General features: G+C 48.1%; 1 protein-coding gene across 3 annotated transcripts in view; it reads left to right on the forward strand.

The window, feature by feature from the left end:
- LOC138580187 (C-type lectin domain family 2 member L-like) overlaps positions 1-21,423 on the forward strand; it is a 646,123-nt gene that overhangs the window by 60,314 nt on the left and 564,386 nt on the right. For all 3 annotated transcript variants that reach the window (XM_069650525.1, XM_069650524.1, XM_069650522.1), the window contains exon 2: positions 20,333-20,419. In XM_069650525.1, coding sequence (XP_069506626.1) covers positions 20,333-20,419 — 87 coding nt within the window. The remainder of the gene's footprint in view (positions 1-20,332; positions 20,420-21,423) is intronic.

Raw genomic sequence — 21,423 nt, forward strand, 5'->3', positions numbered from 1 at the left:
TATCCGTTCTGACAGTTCTGTGTCCTTTTATGTTGCGCTCTGTCATACTAAATGGCCGTATGGATAGTCGCGTAGGTTCTCACGTACTTGGATTCTTGTTGAGGGCTCTCATCAGTAGTAGTTTTCCTCGTCCCCAATTTGTTATAAATGACGCATCACTCGACTCAAAATGTCTTATTTACTTTCCAGTATTTATTTAACGAGCGCCCCCAGGTGGGTGCACCCTCTGATAGTCTCAGCTCACAACTCTCATAGTTCTGGAAAACCATGATTCCAGAACTATGGCAACCCACAACCTTGCTATTACATCACTACTACGAACTTACAATAGAACACTCACTCTCACCAGGTAAAAAAAATCAAGTCCTCAAAATCCACCGAAGTTGCTGGGGATCTCTAAGGTAGAGGGGAATTAGCACATTTCTGAGAATTCTCCCTAACAGGCGCAAAGGTTAAAGGCTAAACCACTGTACACCAAAGGGCCTGGGAAGACAACGTTTTTACTGGATTTGGTCTTGTGGACAACCCACAGATTTGGGCCTGGGGTATCGCAGCCACCAAGAAAAACAGGGAACACCATGCATTTCTGAAAAGAAGACACCCGTGGGAATCCAAAGAGGTCTGACTTTTGCCAATCGCCTTAAAATGTATTACCTGCAAGGCCCGGCAAACTCCAGAAAGTGGAGAAAAAAAACCTAATTTTCAGACATTTGCCACCAGGAAACCACAAACATGCTGGCAACTACACATGTCCTACCTTCTTATGTTCGCACAAGTGTCCTGACGAAAACGGTACCTCACATGTGTTGGTGCACTTACCAGGGCGCAAAGGGAAAAGACTAAAACACTGGTACACCAAAGGGCCTAGGAAGAGGAAATTCTTATGGTTTTTGGTGTTGTGGACAACACACATTTGGGCATCGGGTGTCGCAGCCACCATGGAAGAGGGTATCCCATACATTTCTGAAAAGAAGACACCCGTGGGAATCTAAAGAGGTCTGTCTTTCGCCAATCGCCCTAGAATTTTATTACCCACAAGGCCCGGGAAACTACAAAATGTAGGGCAAAAAAACACATATTCAGATATTTGCCACCAGGAAACCACTGAAACACGCCGGCAACAACACATTTCCTACCTTCCCACTGTTGTCCTGACAAAAACGGCACCTCACATGTCTGCGCTTACCTGAGCGGAAAAGAAAAAAGGGTATACTGTCCACAAGCCCAGCAGCGCTTCCAGGGAACCCTAGCAGGGTCTGCATCCCTCACTGAAGGGGAAAAGCTGTAACTGAACCCACCCAGAGATCCAGGACGGCTGGGGGTGCTGCCCCTGGCCTTGGGCGCCTATGTGGCTTGACCGTCACCAAGCCCAGCGGTGGTCCCAGGGAGCCCTGGCAAGGGCCACATCCCTCCCCAGATGGAATAGCTGTGAGGCAGCACAGCCAGAGTGCCAGGACAGTTGGGGTTGATGTTCTCGGCCATGGGCGCCGGTCTCCCATTTCCGTCAACGGCTGTCTTGGGAAGCCCCGGCAGGTTGCCCGTCCCTTCACAGAGGTAAAATCTGTTACTGGCCAGGGATGCCGCCAAAGCTCCCTGGACCTGGGGACAGTCGACCCACACGGGAGACAGCGGGGATATCACCCACGACCATTCAGGAGTTCTGGCTGGCCTGCTTTACAGGCTTTCCCTTCAGGGAGGGATGCAGACCCTGCCAGTGCTCCCTGGAACCGCCGCTGAACTTGGGGGCGGTCGAACAACAAGGGAGACAGGCGCCCAAGGCGGGGGCCATCACCCCTGACCATCATAGAGCTCTGGCCGGGCTGAATTACAGCTTTTCCCTCTGGGAAGGGACAGGGACCCTGGGACACACTCGCCCAAGGACTGGGACATCACCCCCAGCCGTCCTGGGGCTCTGCCTGGGCTGCATTCCAGCTTTTTCCTCCGGGGAGAAGTTGGGATCCTGCCGGGGCTCCCTGGGACCGTTGCTGAACTTGGGGATGGTCAACCCAGAAGGCAAAACATTGTGCCCCCTTTCATTTATTATTTTGGCTGGGGTGGGGTCCTGTCTGGTTTGGCAGGGGCCCCACCCCAAAATCAATTCCCTGGTGGTCCAGTGGGGATTACTGGTCGATGATTGAATGATCCTTGACCAGCAATCTGCTTGTGTGAGGGCTCTTCGGAAGGGGAGAGTTTCCCCTTTCCAACGAGCCCTCGCTTGGCCAAATCGGGCAATAAATGCCCTTGCAGGACGCACATGCGTGTCTGCTAAATTTACATGCAGAAGCCTTTTGGCATCAGCATGTACATTTCATTTCCTGATGCTGTTGATGCACGTTGCGTGCGCTGAGGTCATCACGGCAAACCCCTGTCCCCCAGGCACGGAAGGGGAAGTCTTCCCATTGACTGCCTGGGGGTCAGAGGGAGCAGCGGGTGGGGGGGCGATCTTCCCCGCCCAAAGGTAAGCCGTGCTCCGCACTTATGGGGTTAAACCATGCAATTGCTGAAAAGCTATTTAATATAAGACAAGAGCCCAAGAGGAGAGAGGCCAGCAGTACTATTTGAAGCAAAAGAGAAGACAGATCTGAAGGTGATATGAAGAGAAATGTAGGTGGCATGACATGATCTGGAATACATTGCAAAGGGACTAACAAAAACTGCTATCTGAAAAGGATATAAGATTAGGCTTAGTATCCAGTACCATGTGGACTGTTAGTACGGTGGTAGAGTCTGGGCCTCCAAAGCATGAGGTTTGGCGTGCAAGTGCATTGTCTGAAATGTATGTATATTGTGTTTTATAATTTCATTTAAAATGCCCCATAGTGATTGAGAGGGTATTTTCCACTTGTTTAATGTGTTTGAAGAAATTTAAGCAATACATTTTACATCAGCCAGTCCAGAGATTGGTCCAGAGATAGGTGTCATGCTGTGGCACACTGCAACACGTGCCACATGCCAAATTTGGCTCCTACCCCTTTTTTTTAGAGCGTTCAGCTGGAGATGAGAAAGAGGAGGCTGCCGCCATCCAGAGGTAAAATGGGGCAACTACACTAGATCTTCCCAATAGGTCAGCTGTCATCAACGGCAGCCACAACAAAGGCATACCGGCCGTAGTATAAATGCAGAACTCAGATCATTTAGTGTACATAATCCAACAAAGACAGAGGACTCAGATTAGCTGCCTCACAGAATGCATAAGTGATCAAGCATGGATAGAGGAGACCAATGGAAGCAAGGCGAAAGCTACATATACCATAGCAGTGGTTTAGGATGTAGATTAGAAGCTATCGGGAAGGTCTTTATCCAGGCAGGCATGAGATGAGATTAGTTTATTTACTTGTATAGCACACCCCACCCAAGGGCATCTGGGCGCTGTTACTTAAAATGAGGCGGTTACAGGAAATAATATACAGGACCACGAAGAATAGGGGATGAGGTGTGTTACATATCAGCTTACAGGCAAGTGTATAGAGATGGGGGAAGACAGCTGTATGGTCAAACAAATTTACAGGCAGAGGTACACATTTATAAATATACAATCACTAGACCTAACTATTTACAGCGGAGATAGTGAATTCGCAGGAGTTAGACATGCTCTGGAGCAGTTTGCGCTAGGAGCCATGCTTTGGCTTTGAAGGACCAGAACGCAGGCTCTGCTCTAGTGTCGGATGGGAGGGAGTTCCAGCATTTGGCCGCTAACACTGGGAAACTCTATCCTCCTGCTGTTTTTAGATTGAATTTTAGGGATGGTGAGTTGGTTGAGGTATTTAGTTCTGGTTGGTCTGGTGTCTCGAGAATTTAACTGCCAGGTACTTGGGTGCCGTATTTGCTAGGCACTTATGGGTAATGACAAGTACCCGGAGTGTAATTCTGTCATGAATAGGTCTTCACTGGGCTTCTCTTCTGAACAATGAGATGTGACTGGAGTGAGGGATATTTAGGGCTGATCTAAAGCATTTTTTTGCAGAACTTGGAGTTTAAGTTCCGCACAGACGTCCCAAGGAGAAGAGTAATACAATAGTAGAGCTTGGAGAGTATTAGTGCTCTCGCTAATGAACTTGTGGTGGATAAGAAGGGCTTACAGCCATTGATAAGTTTGTTTGTGTAGGCCGTGGAAGAGGCTAGTGAGTTAACTTAGTGTCAGAGTGGAGACCAGGTGGATACCCAAGGTTTTGACTTCCCTTGAGACTCTAATGACATTCCCATCAATGTTGAAGGTATCGTAGCAACTATCTAATTTATTTAATCGAATTTGGGAACCGATGATCAGTAGTTCGTTTAAACGATGAAAAAAAAAAACGAAGACTGTGGGTAGCCATCCAGGCTTGGATCTCTAGATAGATGTCATTGATCAGTTTAGTATCTTTGGTGTAGCATCCAGTGAGTGTGAGAATCTGGGTGTCATCCGCATAATTTGTGTAAGTGACACCCAGATTGTCGAGGCGGTCAAATAGCTTCGTAAAGATATTGTAAAGCGTAGGCGATACACATGATCCTTGTGGGATTCCACATTTGATGGGCATTGGCGGAGCTGAGGCCGAATACGAGAACACTCTTGCGGTTCTCTTGGAAAGGAAGGATTGGATCCAGCTGGCTGCATTCGGTGAGAAAGCAGCTGCTGCAGTTAGGTGTTGGGTCAGAATATTATGGTCTACCAAATCAAAGACTGCTGATAGATCCAAGAGCAGAAGGATGGCTACCTTGCCTCTGTCTTTAAGTTCATCCGTCTGAATCTTGATCTAGCAGCGCCGTCTCTGTTCTATGTCTGGGGTCTGAATCCAGATTGCCGGAGGCCTAATAAGTTATTGTCTTCAAGGTGTCTTTGAATTTGTATGTAGGCCGCACAGTCCTGGAAAGGGAACTGTTGTGATGGGCCTATAATTGGTGGGCACGTTGTGGTCTAGTGTAGGCTTTTTTAGAAGTGGCATGACCCAAGCTTCCTTGAGGTTGTCTGGTACTGAGCAGTTTTTGAAAGATGCGTTTATCAGCGTTGTGATAAATGGGGCTAATTCTCTTGCGCTGTCCTTGATGATAGCCGCGGGGCAGATATCCCCCTGACAGTTGGACGGTTTAATTCCCAGGATAATCTTTTCTACATCTTTGATGGAGACTGGGGAGAATTGGAAGGGGGTCCATAATGGGACTTGATGATTGTGGGGTACAGAGGTGTTGGTGCTAGGGGGTAACGTGTTTCTTTTGGTGTATAGTTTAGATTGTAAGAGTGCAATTTTATCTAAGAGTGCCTTCTGAATATTTGCGCACCATGCCTCACCTTTGGTGCAGGCGTCAGTGATGGGTGCGGGGGATTGTGAAAAGTCCCTTAGTGCTGGATTTGGCATTATGGATTATTTAATTGTAAATTTCTTTTTTGGTTCTAATGATGGGTGTTTTTTAGGAGGAGGCAATAACCACATAGTTTTCCTTGTTAGTGTATTTTTTTTTCTCCAAGCAGTTTCAGCCGATCTTTTTTCATTGTGGAGCAATTTTAGATCCGGGGTAAACCATTTATTTAGGTGAGAGGTGGGTTTGGCCTTTCATAGTTTTAATGGAGCAATCTGGTTGATTGCATGCCTCATTGTGGTATTGTAGTTCTCGACTAGGTCGGCAGGGTCTTTGCCGGTATTCAGAGGAATATTGACGATGGGTTGTACCAGAGGTAATTGGTCAGGTGTTAGGGTATGCTTGTTTCTCGCTAGAGTAAGGGCGGGGGCATAGTTATGTCCTGGTTAGGGGGAGCTTTTCAATTGATGGAAAAGGTGATGCAGTGGTGGTCGGACCAAGCACAAGGTTAAATATTGTGGTGGAGCAGTTGAGGTCAGCCAACCAATCCAGGGTTCTGTCTTTGGTTGTGGGTAGGTTTATGGATTTGAGATTTGAGGCCAAGCTGGGAGATGGTGTTCTCTAAGGCAGTGGCATTTGTGTCTTTGGCGTCGAGGAGGCCTAAGTTCAGGTCCCCAAGTACAATAATCTGTGATCCGGGTTTGGTATTTTGAGTGAGGAGGGTTGAGATATCTTCCTCGAAGGAGGAGATGGGGCCGGGTGGGCGATCTATAAGGTGTAGGAGTATGGTGCTCGTAGTTGAGAGGGGTAATTTGACTGAGTAGTTCTGCGGAAGGAAGGGGGGTGCTACCAAATTCTGAGGCCAAGGTGAGTTTTGGCAATGAACGCTACACCTCCCCCTTTCCCAGAGGTTCTGTCAGCTCTAATGATGGTGTAGTTGTCTGGGAGGGCTAGAGCTAGTGCCGGTCCTGATGGCGTGGTTAAGCCAGGTTTCTGAGATGGCAAGGAGGTGAAGTTGGTTGGCAATGATAAAATCTGCAATATCGGTAGAGTGCGCTATTGGGGAATGGTCATTGATCAAGGCTCCTTTGATATCAGAAGGTGCAAAGGGGTTATGTTTGTTGACAATAGGTGTGGGCTGCCTGTGCTCTACTTGAGTTGGCCCAGAAATGGGATTAGATGTCCCAAGGTGTAGATCACGGGGTGAACTAGGGCTAGGTAGCTGGAAGCGGGACCCCAGTCTAGTGTTCCTCATGAGTGAGCATGGGACCAGTGGGGTAGGTGTGGATGCAAAGCGACAGATCCATTCTTCAGGGGTGAGTTGATTACCAGTAATCTGGGAGATGAGGCTAAAGGGGTGGGGTAGAGGGGGATGATGCGTTAGTGGTGGTCATGACGAGGAGAACTGGAAGAAGGATAGCCAACGTGAGAGCTATAGTGCAGATGTGGGCCATTCAGATATGGGGTAAATCGATACAACAGAATGTTAAGTAATAGCAGTTGGAGGCTGGCAGACAAATGGCTGAGACAGTTATACAGGCAAGTAAGGTAGAGGGGTAGCGATTGAGCACGTGGCATTAGAGGCCAGCACAAAAAGACCAAGTTTAGCATCCATTGTCCCTTACCTGCTATCAGTCAGCCAGCAGATATGGATGTCACCAGATGTTATAAGTAGGACGCACGACGCCCGTAGTCACAGTTCCGTTTTTTTCCGCGAACGTGTTTGCTTCGGAGATCTCGGCGCGCCTCGGTTCTTCTGAGTTGTTCTTCTGAGTTGTTCTATCGGTTCTTCGAACCCGTTTGTTTGTGAAGTCCATGATGTCTTCGTCTTCTAACCCGCGGCCGGGTTTCAAGAGTGTCGGGACTGCGGTTCCAAGATGTCGCTGACGGACCCGCACAACGCCTGCCTCGGTGAGGACCACGCCACGGACGATTGTGACGAGTGCCAGTGGTTAACATCGAAGGCCTTGTGGGAGTGTAAGAAGCTTTCTGTCGGTAAGGTGTCCAAGCCCTGTAAGTCGAAATCCACTGGGCTTTCGATTGACGATTCGAGGGGCGACTCTCTGCATCGTCGGCATAAGTCCAGGGGGTCTCGGTCCCAGAGTGAGTCCTGCCATTCCTCTGCCTCTTCGAGGCACTCACGGATGCGCGGTCACCGGTCGCCTTCCCCCGTCCTCGTCCGAGGACTCCGCCCGTTGGCGGGTTGCTTGTCCCAACAAGCATTCCTCTCCTGCGGAATGGGATTCATTTCGTAAGGAGATGGTGATTTTTCAGTTGCAGGGCTCCGTTCCGTCCGCGCCGTCGAAAGACTCTGGCAGGGAATGTGCTAGACACACCGTTCGCATGCCTTCGGGCTCGAGCGGTCGGCGCGATCACCGGGAGCCTTCGAGGTCCCGGTCGGACAAGGTGGATCGCTCTAGCCATGCCTGCTCCAGGTCCCGGTCCTCGACGCCCTCGACACCGTCGGAGCCTGTGAGGTCTTCGAAGAAGACATCGGCGCCGGGCCGTCAAAGGACTCTCTCGAGGCTCCACCTCCGAGGAAGCCATCGGAGCCGAGGCTATTGAAGGACACGCTCGGGGCACCACCCTTGAGGCCTGTGTCGAAGCCATCAGCGCCACGCTCGACGCCAATTCCGTCGATGCCTTTCGAGGAGGCTTTATCGGAGGTGCCCCGGAGACCGGTGGAAACACCGAGAAAGGCCCTGCAGAAGTCAGTAAGGCCTGTATTTGAGCCTTTTTCTGTGCCCTCCTCCAGGGATTTATTCCAGCCCTTGGATTACATCTGAGGTGGATGAATGGTCTGATGAAGGTATGGTTCCTTGAAGAGTTTCCTGACAAACTCATGTCTGGTCATAGCCAGCTAGAAGACCTGCATCAGTCTTTGCATGACGCCAGTGGTCTCCACACCTCTACGGAGGTTGAGTTTGGTAGGCCTGAGCCTGGCTAGCACGCCGAGTCCTCGTACCGGCGCCTTATGTCGAGGGTGATGGAATACTTGGGGTGGTCTGCGCCACCAGTGGATTTTCTGCAGGATGACCTGACGGATATCCTCGACCAAGGTCCACCAACTGACCCAGTACTGCCGTTCCATATGGCCTTGCAGAGAAGGGTGGCAGCGGCTTGGATTGCTACGGAGAGTCTCCCGGCAGTGAGCAAGTCTTTGCCGAAAAATACCGTCCAGCCAGTAGCGACCCCTGCTACTTGACCACGCACCCCACTCCGGAGAGTTTGGTGGTGCAGGCGGTTACGGCCCCACCAAAGCAGGCATCTTACCCTACCATCACTCCTGATGGGGACGACAAGCGTTTTGATGGCTGGGCGAAGAAAGTGTTTTCTTCAGGGGGTATGGCTTTACAGGCAGCCAACTCTGTGTGTGCCTTAGCACGTTTCACACACACTCTGTGGAACTGTATTTCCTTAGCGGCTGAACATTTTCCCGAAGGGGAGGAACGGGATGGTTTTCTTGCTATCGTGCAGGATGGCAAGGATGCCATGTGTGAGTCCGTTCAATCAGGTCTGGACATGGCAGATTGTGTCAGCCGGTCCATGGCGGCGAGCACCATAATGCGTAGGTTTGCGTGGTTGCGAAAGTCGGGGTTTGCGCCTGATGTACAAGCCCGGCTTCTCAACATGCCCTTTGATGGTGTCCATCTTTTTGGTAGCAAGGCTGACAAGAGCCTTGAGAGGTTGCAGACCTCCAAGCTGCAGCAAAGTCATTGAGCGCTGCAGTTTGCCAACCTCCGCCTTTTCGTCCTAGGGGACAGCAATGGAGGGGAGGTTCCTTTCGATATTACTCTTCCTTTGGTAGATCGAGAGGAGCTGAAAGTCAAAGGTGCCACCGTAGGAGTACCAGAGGTTGAAAACAAGGTACTCGAGGTACCAAGGCCTCTCGGGCAGTTGCCTCTTTACCCTCAGGCACTGCCGCAGCCGCTTCAGCTCAGTCATGAGGCCATGTCCCATGGTTCGCCTCTTGTAGAGTGGCCTGCCATTACTTCAGATGTGTGGGTTCTGGAGATCCTAGCCCACGGCTACTGTCTTCCTTTCCGGCAGAGGCCTCACGACAATCCACTTGGGAATCTCTTTGAAGAGTCCGGATCGGCTCCTTGCGCAGGAAATCCTATCCCTGCTGGAGAAACGCGCCATAGAACTGGTGCCTGTAGCAGAGTGGAACGAGGGATGGTATTCCCCATATTTTTTGATCCCGAAAAAGGACGGGCGATTGAGAGACTTGCGTGGTTTGAACAAGCTCCTCGGGAAGGACAAGTTGAAGATGGTTACTCTTTCTCAAGTCCTCTAGGCCCTTCAACTTCAGGACTGGTTGGTGTCTCTATACCTCAAGGACGCTTATTTTCATGTGCCGATTCATCCCAAGCACAAGCAGTACCTGAGGTTCGCGGTTGGCGACTCACATTTTCAGTTTCGGGTCCTGCTGTTCGGATTGACCTCCGCCCGAGGGTCTTCACAAAGCTCATGGTGGCGGTGGCAGCGTATCTCAGGAAAGGGGGATTCACGTCTACCCTTACCTGGACGATTGGTTGATCAGGGCGCGCTCTCCCGAGCAAGCCCTGGATCATCTGTCAGTTACGTGCCACTCCCTTCACAGGCTGGGCTCCTCCCTCAATTTAAAGAAGTCCCATTTGACGCCAACCCAGTGGCTCCAGTACATCGGAGCAGTGCTCGACACATCCCTGGGGCATTGTTTCCCTCCCCAGGTGAGGGCTGATCACATTCTGCAGATGGTGCACAAGTTTCATCATGCCCAGAGTCTCCCGGCGTTCGAGTTCTTGAGGTTGCTCGGCCTCATGGCATCCTGCATTCTTCTGGTGCCAGAGGCCAGGCTGCGGATGAGATCTCTGCAGTGGGCGCTCAAGATGCAGTGGTCACAATCATCTGGCAGGATGTCGGATCCCGTTCAGGTGCCGCCCTCGGTCGCCCAGGATCTTCTGTGGTGGGCCGTCGAAGGCAATCTGATGAAGGGGGGCTCCATTTTGGCGACCCTCGCCGGAGGTGACGATTGTGACGGACTCATCCCTTACGGGATGGGGAGCTCATGCCAACGAGTTGACAGTCCGCAGTCGTTGGTCTCCGTCAGAGTCCAGACTCCATATCAATCTGTTGGAGCTGAGGGCCGTCGGGCTTGCCCTGAAGGCTTTTCTGCCGACTGTGCGAGGGAAGAATGTCCTGATTCTGACGGACAACACGGTGGTCATGCACTACCTCAACAAAAAGGTGGGGGCAGGGGTCACTTCCTCTGTGCAGGGAGGCAGGTGATGCAGCTCTGGTTCTGGGCCATCCAGCAGGAAATTTCGATCTCGGCAGTTCATCTGGCTGGAGATGAAAACGAGACGGCGGATGCTCTGAGCAGGCAGAGCGCGATCTCTCACGAGTGGGAGGTTGCTTCTACTGGAGATCTTCGCCCTTTGGGGGGACTCCACAAGTGGATCTCTTCGCCTCCAGTGTCAACCGGAAGTGCGAAAGGTTCTGCTCGCGGGAATTTCCTCCAAGAGGATCCTTAGGGGACGCGTTTGTGGTGGAGTGGTCCTTCCCACTGCTGTATGCGTTTCCTCCAGTCCCCGTCATCCTGCAAGTGTTGCAGAGGTTACGGAGGTTCGGTTCCCGGATGATCCTCATTGCTCCGGCATGGGCCCGGAGAACGTGATACCCGGACCTTCTCGACTTGTCCATCTGCCCTCCACACTGTCTTCCCTACCAAGACGACCTGCTCTCACAGGAGGGGGGGGGGTCAGGTTCTCCATCCAGAGGTGAGATCCTTCAACCTTCACGCTTGGCTTCTGAAAGGTTGAGGTATAAGAATTGGGGACCTCCCTGAAGACGTGATGGAGGTGTTGCTTTTGGCCAGACGGCCTGCAACAAAGTCCCTGTACCGTTGCCGTTGGAGAAAGTTCTGCGACTGGTGCAGGGTTAAGAATGTGGATCCTTTTTCATGTGACATTCCTGTGGTTCTGTCTTTTTTGCTTTCGTAGCCCACAAGGGCCTGCAAGTGGGTACCATTAAAGTTACCTGGTGGCGCTGTCCATATTTAAGCGCTCGTCTGAGGAGTGTTCTTATTTCAAAATTCCTTTAATTTCTCAGTTTCTCAAAGGGCTCACTAATGTGTTTCCACCGTCACCTTTCCAGGTGCCCGGTTGGGATTTGAAACTTATTCTGAAATTCCTAATGGGTACTCGATTTGAACCTTTACAGTCTTGTCCTTTGAGACTGTTAACCCTTAAAACTGTATTTTTAGTTGCGGTTACTTCCACTCGCAGAGTGAGTGAGTTGCAGGCACTTTCTGTTAAGCCACCCTTCAGTGTTTCATAAGGATAGGGTTGTCCTTAGGGTTCGTCCTTCCTTTCTTCCGAAAGTGGTGTCGGAATTTCAATTAAGCCAGAAGGTCATTCTTCCGGCATTTTATCCTCCTCCGCATCCTGGTAAGGAAGAGGAGAGGCTCCATAGGTTGGATCCTAGGAGAGCTTTAAGTTTCTACATTTCACGCATGTCCCGGGTCGGAGTGGACGATTCTTTATAGGATACGCTGGAAGGTCGTTTGGGACAAGCTGTTACTATGCAGACTTTGTCTAGATGGATTATCTTGGCAATTTCTAAATCTTACCGCTTGGCGGGTAAGGACCCTCCGGTAGGCTTACGGGCCCATTCTACTAGGGGTATGGCTGCCTCTACTGCCCTGCAGAGGGGTGTTCCTATTCATAACTTCTGTGAAGCAGCCACATGGTCTTCGATCCATACTTTTGTAAGACACTACTCCATAGATTGTATCCATGGGCTGGATCTGGCCTTTGGTAAGGCGGTCCTCTATTCTGCAATTTGATTGGGAATTCTAAATTTCTATATGCTAAATTCTTTTCCCTCCTCCATACGTTGGTACTGCTTTGGGAGTCTGTCATAGATATGGAATACGTCGGAGGACCCAATACCCTCGAAGAACAAGCTGCTTTCTTACCTGGTAACGTTCTTTCGATGGGATGGTCTGACGACGTATTCCATATCACTCCCTCCCTTCCTGCCCCGCTATAGAATTTCTTATGCGATTGCAGCTTACGTTTCCGCAAGGCTTTCTGTGGTCATACTGGCAGAGGATTGGTGCCACACGTTCTGGGGAAGAAAATACAACTGAGGCTACAGGCGTCGTGCGTCCTACTTATAACATCCTGTGACGTCAGCTCGACGAGGCCCTCGAGGACAGCGTATCAATGTCATCGACGCAGACGCCGAACATTTTCCAAAGCAGCACAGCTGTGGTGATTACCTATCATAGATATGGAATACGTTGTCGGACCATCCCATCGAAAGAACGTTACCAGGTAAGAAAGTAACCTGTTCTTCTGGTGTGAGCCGGCTTGCGCCTACCGGCGCACCTTATTGGTAGTTGTAGGCGGTGATGAACCAATCAGGACAGATTAGATTAGAAAAAAGGACATGTTTTTCAGGAAGTGTTGACATTAGAGAGCAAAGAAGAAGTGGCTGTGGTGTGCAATATATGAATGCAACACAATATGCAGTGAAGCCTTTTTTAAGATCACACCCTGAGAACGCAGTCACTCAGAAGGGCTGACAATTGTGAAAGGGTTAGGCACTGGTAATTTTGACAGGTTAGGTATTTCAGAATTAAATGAGATGCCCAGGATCACACATTGGTTAAGAGGTGTAGCTGGGATTCACACCCACTCTGCATTATACCACTGTAGTTTCCAGTTCTTACCATAACATTTTATTATTATTTAAAAATCATATTTTCAAATTATATTAATTGAAAAGTTCACAAATCCCATAACCCAACATGACCATTAAAAACATGTAACACAAAGTTATAGAAGCATATTATGCTAAATGGGAATGCTTCTAGATTCATTGGGCCCATTAAGGGAAGTATAGTAGCAGCATACTAAATGATGTGATCTCAAAATATTTCAACTGGGTTCTGTTTTGTATTTTAAAGCTTGAAATGCACCCAAAACACAGACTTGTTAATTTATTTAAAAACCTACTGACAATTCAAAAGCCTTTGAATTGTACAAAATGAACAAACCGTAAAATATGCTTGCCAGTGGACTGCGATATCTAGTCTGCTCTCGTCTCCAATGGGCTAAACAATGCCACCAGCATTTGAGAAGACAAACCTTTTCACAGAAGACAGCACTGTACTGCCAGTGATGTAAAATGATTTATCCAGGATAACTCTTATCGTTTGTAGGCAAAGCCAGGGTGCAAACTTGTATGCTTTGCTTCCAGTCTTCAATTTGGATACCCATTCACCTCTCATGACCAACACTGTACGGTCCTCATTGGAGGTGGCTGCCTAGATTTTACAAGTCCCCATCTGTCCCGATCCTGCTCGCCTGCCGCACAGCTACATGCGCCTCTGCCTTTATTTCCTTGTTTTACCGCTGTAATATTGGACTAATCTAATTGCATGTTCCATTCCGGCTTTTGGGTTCAACCTGCAGATGCACTCTCGGACATGTACGCTGTCCAAAAGGCAGAGGGCTGGAGGAGGCATACTAAATACATTTGTTTGCAGCAAGCTACTAAGAGTTGCAGAGGGCCTGATTGCATTCACCTTTTTCAAGCTACTGTAGGCTAGGCTGCAGAGAGCTGGAGAGCACTTGATTAGAAACTACTGCTGCAAACTACTGATTAAACACAGTTGCCATAGTCTGCAGATCAGCTCCACCCTGCTGGCTGGGTGGGCCTTTATAAGATCACTTTGAACAGAAGCAGTTGTCAGTCAACGGCTTCCACTGGGAGTTCGTGCTGGTGCTCCTGTTACCAGTTTTTGACTTTTCCTGGAAATCCTCTCTTGGTCTTTAATTCCTGTTGCTGTCGATGCTTGCAGCTCCCTCTCCAGTCTGCTGCAGCCTGGCGGCTCTGCCACACTGCGCTGTCTTCCGCCCTGCTCCTCTGGGCTTCAGCCTGATGGCTCTGCCGCACTCGGCTGCCTTCTGCCCTTCTCCTCTGGGCTTCCCTGCCTGGCAGCCTTGCCACACTCCTCTGCCTTCTGCCCTGTTCCTCTGGGCTCCTTGCCTTGCAACTTGCATGTTCTAGCTTCTGATATCCTATCCTGTCCTGTCCTGTGCCTGGTTATTTCTTTCAACAATGCTTTCTACTTGTATACATCTTGGTCCACTGTGGTGTCTCCACTTGAATCCGTTTTACAGTGTGACCCAGGGTTGGTTTCAGTTCAGATAAGGGAAGACTTCTGTTGCCTTCACCTTGTCCGTTGAAGTCGTACCTGCCTCAGTATATGGTCTTTCAGTTTTTCCCTTGCACTGAGTACAACAGTTTCCTCGGCACGCCTAAGTCATGACGTTGCTATATGACTTTTAAGAGGCATCTGCTGGTACCTATCCCAAGGGCTTTACTTAAACCCTGGAGACCCCTTATCATATTCCAGTACACTCTTATTTCTGATCAATCCAAGTTGCCCAGTCTACTTGCTTCTTTTCTGTCTCTTTGTTTACAGCCTGCTCCTGCAGTTCCTGTGAATACCCGTTTCAACTAACAGCTTGGTATGTACCTTTTTTAATCTGTTATATACTAGCATTGTCCCAGGAATCTCCCTTTATCTACTTGCATACAGTTACAGATAGACTCTGCCCTGTGCTCTCCGCCTAGACTTGTGACACCATCTGAACAAACCAATTTCTAGAGCTTCGCTATACTGATGCTATGTTAGTTTCTCTAGCAACCACTATCTGGTGCAGGTACGTTGGTGATAATAGCACATGTTGTGCTAAAAATAAAGTGCATATGCATGCAGATTAATCCACTTCAGCCACAGGAAAGGCTGAGTCCGCCTTTCTGGAATCTTACATATAAACACAGATCTCTGCTTAACAATCTGAGCCATCTTCTGTACAATCGCATACATCAAATTTATTAATATGCATTTCAACTTTGGCTATTGCACAAGATCCTTCTAATCTCCGCAGAAAGGTGAGAATGCTACATGAGTTGTGCCATAGTGATAGCACAAACTACGTATGCTACAGTGAACAAAGCCTTACCGGATAAGGCAGAGCAGAATTTACTTGTCAACAAGTGACAGGCAATAGGTTTAGAATGTCGGCAGTATGCAATAAAATAGCTTAACATGCACTATTTAAGTTTGGTGAACTTGGTTGTAGAAACGGAATAAGGCAGCCTTCTGGGCGGCCCAGGGCTGGTGCCCCATTTGCCCTCCAATAAAACGTTTCTGGTGCACCGTGGAATTTGAGATGATTAGTAGCCAGTGGAGTCACAGGTGGATATTGGGAGCATCCATACTGTTGGTGTATTTCGTGAATATGGCCTGCTGGGACAGATTTTAGTAGGCCACACTAGTTATAGTGAACTGGGGACTCTGAGATGTTAGCCAGAATCCAATCAAGGTAGCAATGGAGAGCATTCAATACTTGGTATGGGACGGTGTGATTGAGGTCAGAGGTCCACAGAGTATGGCACACAATAATTCACTTTAGAAGTATAAAAATAGTTATTTATTATAAGCCCTCTGAACACACTGGAAAATGGATCCAACAGATAGTATTATCACACAACACTCTGATAATCTATACAGTCACTATAGGTTCAAATATACGTTGGATAACTTAATCAGCGAAGCAGGTAAGTATTTTAGATGCAATAATGATGAGATCAGCTCACAAGACAATGCCCTAACTTAAGAAGTTCAAATCCTAAGATGAATGGGGCATGGTGCCCAAAAGGCACAGAAGCCACAATGTTTCTCACTCTAATGTCGCTGTAGTTAGGATTCAATAGGCGTGTGTTGGTGATAGTTTTAAAGTTCTACAACAATTTTACCAAAGGTAATTTAGTGTTTTCCTTTCTTCCAGACCCAAGGCTAACCCAGGGGCAGGATACCCTACACAGGTTTGACAACCGAAGGCAAGTGGAATGGAATAAGAAGACAAATGGACTTGTTCCCGATGTTATCCTATGGAGGTGTTACTCACCACTCCGAAATAGGCCGAAGATGCAGAGGAAATGACCTTAGAGATGTTGGTGGTATAAGATTCAAAATTCAGCCTTCCATCCCAGCTCCCCTGAGTACAAGACTCAGGCTTCCTCAAAGAGGGGCTCTTATCCACAATGTACCTCTCTGCTGTTTGAGTTGGGACAGACAGAGGTGTCAATTGAATAAAAGAGCGGGGAGAACACACACCGCCAATACCAATGCTGCAAAGAAATACAAAGATATTAGACAGTGTTGAGATTATGCAAGTGATTAGAACAGTTGAAATAATTGGGCAACTACCTAGATAGATATTGGAGTGGAATTTCCCCGGGATGATCTACAAAGAATAACACAAATGAGTGGAAATGATCTAAATCAGTATCAGTTCCAATTATAGCTATATGATTGATAACAACTGACCTGAGTAAAGATAAATGGAGGAAGAAGAGTCCAGGATTCTGAAGACAATGACAGGAGAAAATAACAAAGAGGGAAGTAGTATAGGGAAGTAACCCCGAATGGCACGAGGGACGCACTAGTGCCGGGTTGGTGCAGGTCAGGAAAGCGTTTATATGCACATAAGAGCAATCTCACAGGAAAGTCACTCAATGTCCCAGAATCCAACAGAGGGCAAATATCCAAACTAGTGGAGGTAACAATTAGCAAAGATGAGGAATGTCATTCAAGTATGTACCTGAGTACACGAGTATAGTTGAGTAGCATTTGAGATGATCCGGATAGTAGACAACAATTTGTTGTGCAGAGCGGCAACCAGGAATAAGAACCGCAAGGCACAGAAGAGAGCCGGATCCAGTAGCGTTCCGAGTCCACCAAGCAGACGAGCACGACAGGAACAAAGGAGGAGACGAGGCAATCCAAAAGTCAGGCAAAGGTCAAAACCAGGAGTTCAGATGAGGAATCGTGTAGGGAGACACGAAGAGAAAACGGACGAAACTGCGTGTAGCTGGTAACGCTAATTAGCAGCAACGAGCCCCTTGGAAGACAGTGGTTTTATAGTCGTAAGAGGGGCGTGGCTTGCTGTACACCTTCCACGTACAAGACGTGTCAGGTGACCCGGAGTGTGTCAACATTTGTACAGACGCCATGGTAGCTTGTACCTGGACCATAGAGGAGCCTGCAAAGAAGTCGTATTCTGCAAGGAGGCCCGCGGGGAAGCCTGAAGTGTAACAGGGGGACGGGTGGACAGGCACAGTGCGCTTATTTACCCCGTTGACTCAGATTTTACCATACGCCTTCATGGATCGTCTGGGTGTTGCTTGGGGCTAGATATTCCGCTGTTTGATTTAGTAACATGTGCCCAGGAGTTGCAGGTTCAAGGATTGTTTCTGTTGAATAGAAAAGCAATATGCAACCCTTTTCGGAGATAAAATGCAGAATCCACTGATGCAGGACAATTCACAGGTAGGCGAGTTCTAGTGATGGTCGCACACAGCGCGGTCACAGCAGCTGCTCTAGGACAAGTTCCATTGAAGGTGGAAAGCTGAAATTCAGTAGGAAGGCTACTACTGACACAAGCCGGTGACCAGTGAAGTTCTGGACTCGAACGCAGAGCAGTGACTCTTCTGGTTAGGTAGCCCACGAGAGAGCTGGTCAGTCCACCGGTCAGTCCAGGGACACTTGGAAGCAAGTCTAAGCCAACCAATGGTAAGGATCTGCACCAACAGCCAATCGGGGACAACTACTGGATTCACATTTACCCCACACCTAGACTTACTGACTCCAAGGATGTGGAGTGGAGCTAGACAGTTCTGCCCCATTACTGGGCCACACACAAAGGCCGCACTAGCCTGTGAAACCAGCAGCTTTCCCAGAATTGCGTTATCGTATTAGGAATTTCTTGACCTGGCAATGCAGGAAGGCCGCCCAGCAATATGGCAGAGATCTAATTGCACGGCCATTTTACTGCACTAGCCATGTTTATTAACCATATGTGCTAAACGCGAATGTGCACACCAAAAATAATGCAAGCATTATACAAAATATATCTGCTGCCACCAGCTTGTCTTTAAGCTCATATAAAAGAAACCATGAATCCCTTTTTCAAAAATCTAGGTTGACAGAAATATATCCCCATTGCACTGCACTGTAAGGTGCTCTGTTAAAAAGAACACAAATTCAAAAGTTAAGCATAGTTTGCCAGTACTGATAGTCTGAAGGACTGATCAGTTTCCACATAACAATGAGCAAAAGGCAAGAGAAGTCCAGCGGAATGCTTCAATATACTTACAAAATCAGGGCAGAATAAAAGAGGAAACCTGAATGGGTTCCATAGGAAACAATGGAGGGAGAGGTTCCAACATCTATGGTGCAGCCCTGCTGAGGACCTGGTTGCGATGCACCTTGTTTATTTTAATTGTAAGGTAAATTCTGGAGCGCTCTAGAGGGAACTGGTATGCTGGCAGCAGACCGTGTGCAGTGCTGCTCCTAGATCACAGTGGAGAAAACGTAAAAGACATCAGGGAGTAGGCAACAGTGGAGAGCAATTTGCAGTCGAGCAATTTAGCCCTGGATAGTAACTCGAGAAATACCCCCGAGTAGCCAGTGCTGTAGTAAACCACAGTGAAGGAAAAAGCAGCAAAAGGCGACTAGGGGAAGTCAAAAGTGAGGATCACCACAAAGCAATCCCAGTGGTGTGAAATCACAGCAGGTCATACCTCTGTGCTTCCAACAATGGGGAAATACAGGCGCACAGTTGCGATGCGCACAAGGCAATGTGGAAAGATTTGAGGCACCAAACAGTGGAGCTTTTAGGATGTAGGTCAAGGTAGGCACCTAGGAGCCAAGATTGGTGGTCCTCCCACGGGCCCATATGAAAGCCTCTGGGAGCCATGTTTGGTTATCTGGGGTCAAATACAGTAGACATTACCTGGGTTGACCTCTTTATCCATGATGAACTCCCCATTATAAATCACACTTTGGCAAGTACTCTGGTGGCCACTTGTTAGTGTCCTTCTGTGATAGTTACACCAAAACGTGCATTCCAGACAGTGCTGATTTTGGTCCAGTAATGGTTCTTTGATCGGGTGGACCATGGTTAAGCTGTTTTGGATCTTCTAGCTGCCATCCATGGCAGGTGGTATGACTGGAGATATGAGTCTGAGGGCAAATATTTTGAGTGTTTTTGGTCTTCACCTTACTGGCAGTAGATTGCCTCTGTATGTCGGAGGGTTGCATTTAGTTTGGTGGCCTGGAACTGTATTTGCATAATAGCCTTTGGTAACCATGTTTTAGGGGTTTCTGTAACGTTATATGATCCTCAATTGAGCAATTTCCCTTTGGCAGCGAATTCTGTCTGCAATGTTGGAAAGGGCTGTGCCAAAGTGCCTCTTTCTGACATATCGTGGAAAATTCCGAAGTATGTTTCTGCTGGGTTTATGGTGGTATGGGAGTATTTGGCCTTGGATGAATTTGGCACACCTGCCCTGAAGTGCACATTGGGTGATTTATAATGCTTTTAGGTGTAGCCAGGGAAACGTTGAAGTGCTGGTGGGATCTGGTCCCTCTCTGCAAGGGTTGTTGTAGGGGTAGTTTTGTTTTGCCCACCCCATCCCCATTAATCCATATGTAGATGTTGTGAAATGAGAAAATGCCCCTCATAAGGATTGGTGTTGTGTATTGAGACAAAACTGCTTGTAAATTATTGAAATATAAGTTGACAGACATGTACGACTGTGTTACACATTTTTGCAAAGATTAAGTTGTGCTAAACATTTTCTGTTGAGAGACTTGTATAAACTATCTGTCAATACTGTGGTCAGATGTATTTTTTATTCTAGGTCAGTTTCAAAGAGAATTTAATTTGTTAGTGAATTTGTGAGGATTTTTGTTCTTGCATATCAGAACTTCATCCTCACTGTGATTTCGGGTCACTCTTTATTTTGAGTCCTCTTGTTGAATGTATGTGTATTCAGTGTAACTCTATTTGCTCTGCAGCTCTCCCAATAATACCCAAATTATGCACCCCATACGATAAATGACAAAGGGGATGTACATGGTTCGTACAAGGTTTTGGTTTAAGTGGTTTTCTCTCAATTCTAATTTTTCTGTCATTTCTTTCAGTGTTACACTCCACCCCCTTTGTCAGAGCACTCTTAATCATCGCTTCTCTCCAGTTTGTGGTTCTCATCATCGTCCCTGTACTGCTTGGTAAGCCTTCTATTCTTTTGTCTTGCTGTGCCACATTGGTTGATTTGTCTCTGAGCTGATAAAGGAGAAGTGAAGTGGTGTATCGCCACAAAGTATACAGACTGGTGGAGTTATGAGGTTGTTCCTCTGCTCTGTCCATTTCTTCTCTAGCAATTTCCTGACTGTCCCTGAGCTCGTTATTTACTCTCATTATTGGCAAATGCTAATTTTGGAAAACTGGGCGTGTGATTTTGTCTATTACTTTGTGATCGTTTGAAGCTTCAAAATGAGGGTACATTCACCTCCTATAATTGGTGATTTCGGTTTTTGTTTTGTGAGGTGGGGAGAGGTTTACATCTGATCTTCCTATTGTACATTTTTTTTCTCCCATGCAATTCATGAAATGTCCATGTGAAGTGTAGACCCGCCTGGTGCCACTCAGAGATGTTGTGACAGACCATGTTTGGTGTTGTATGCGCCCTTGCTTGACGCTGAGTACGGTTGCTCTACACCGACCGGGTCAGTCCCTGTTAAGAAGGACCCTGCTGCTGACGAGTAAATGAGCATAAAATGGTCGCCCACTCCTCCAATGCCTTCTCCTGTGATGCTTACCCAGCATTCAGGGCGCTGGGGTTTAAAACCAAGATGGCTGACGGCGGTATGGAGGAGTTTGAGAAAGAGGCAAGCTGCTTCCCGTACTGCACCCTGAGCTGAGAAACGGTCTCATCTCAACCTACGCGACCGCTGCCTTCGTGCTTGTCTGAGGGTTTTAGTGCTCCCGCAGGTTAAGCATTGCCTGTCTCTCGGTGCAGTTCCTTGTATGAGGGTGATAGTTGTTGCAGGCAGCCAAGCTCTGGTGGGGGCAGAGGAGCCTTGTATATATGTTTCCGATGCTTGTTAATCTGCTTAGAATCACGTGCTTTGCATATAGTCCAACATCTAGTGGTAATCGCACAGTATTGCATCTTTCTTTGGAGTATCGAAAGGGAACCTCAACATGGGCATGACTCTAACATTATCCCCAA

Source organism: Ambystoma mexicanum, chromosome 3p (assembly GCF_040938575.1).
Source record: "Ambystoma mexicanum isolate Mex_15411 chromosome 3p, UKY_AmexF1_1, whole genome shotgun sequence".
NCBI lineage: Eukaryota > Metazoa > Chordata > Amphibia > Caudata > Ambystomatidae > Ambystoma > Ambystoma mexicanum.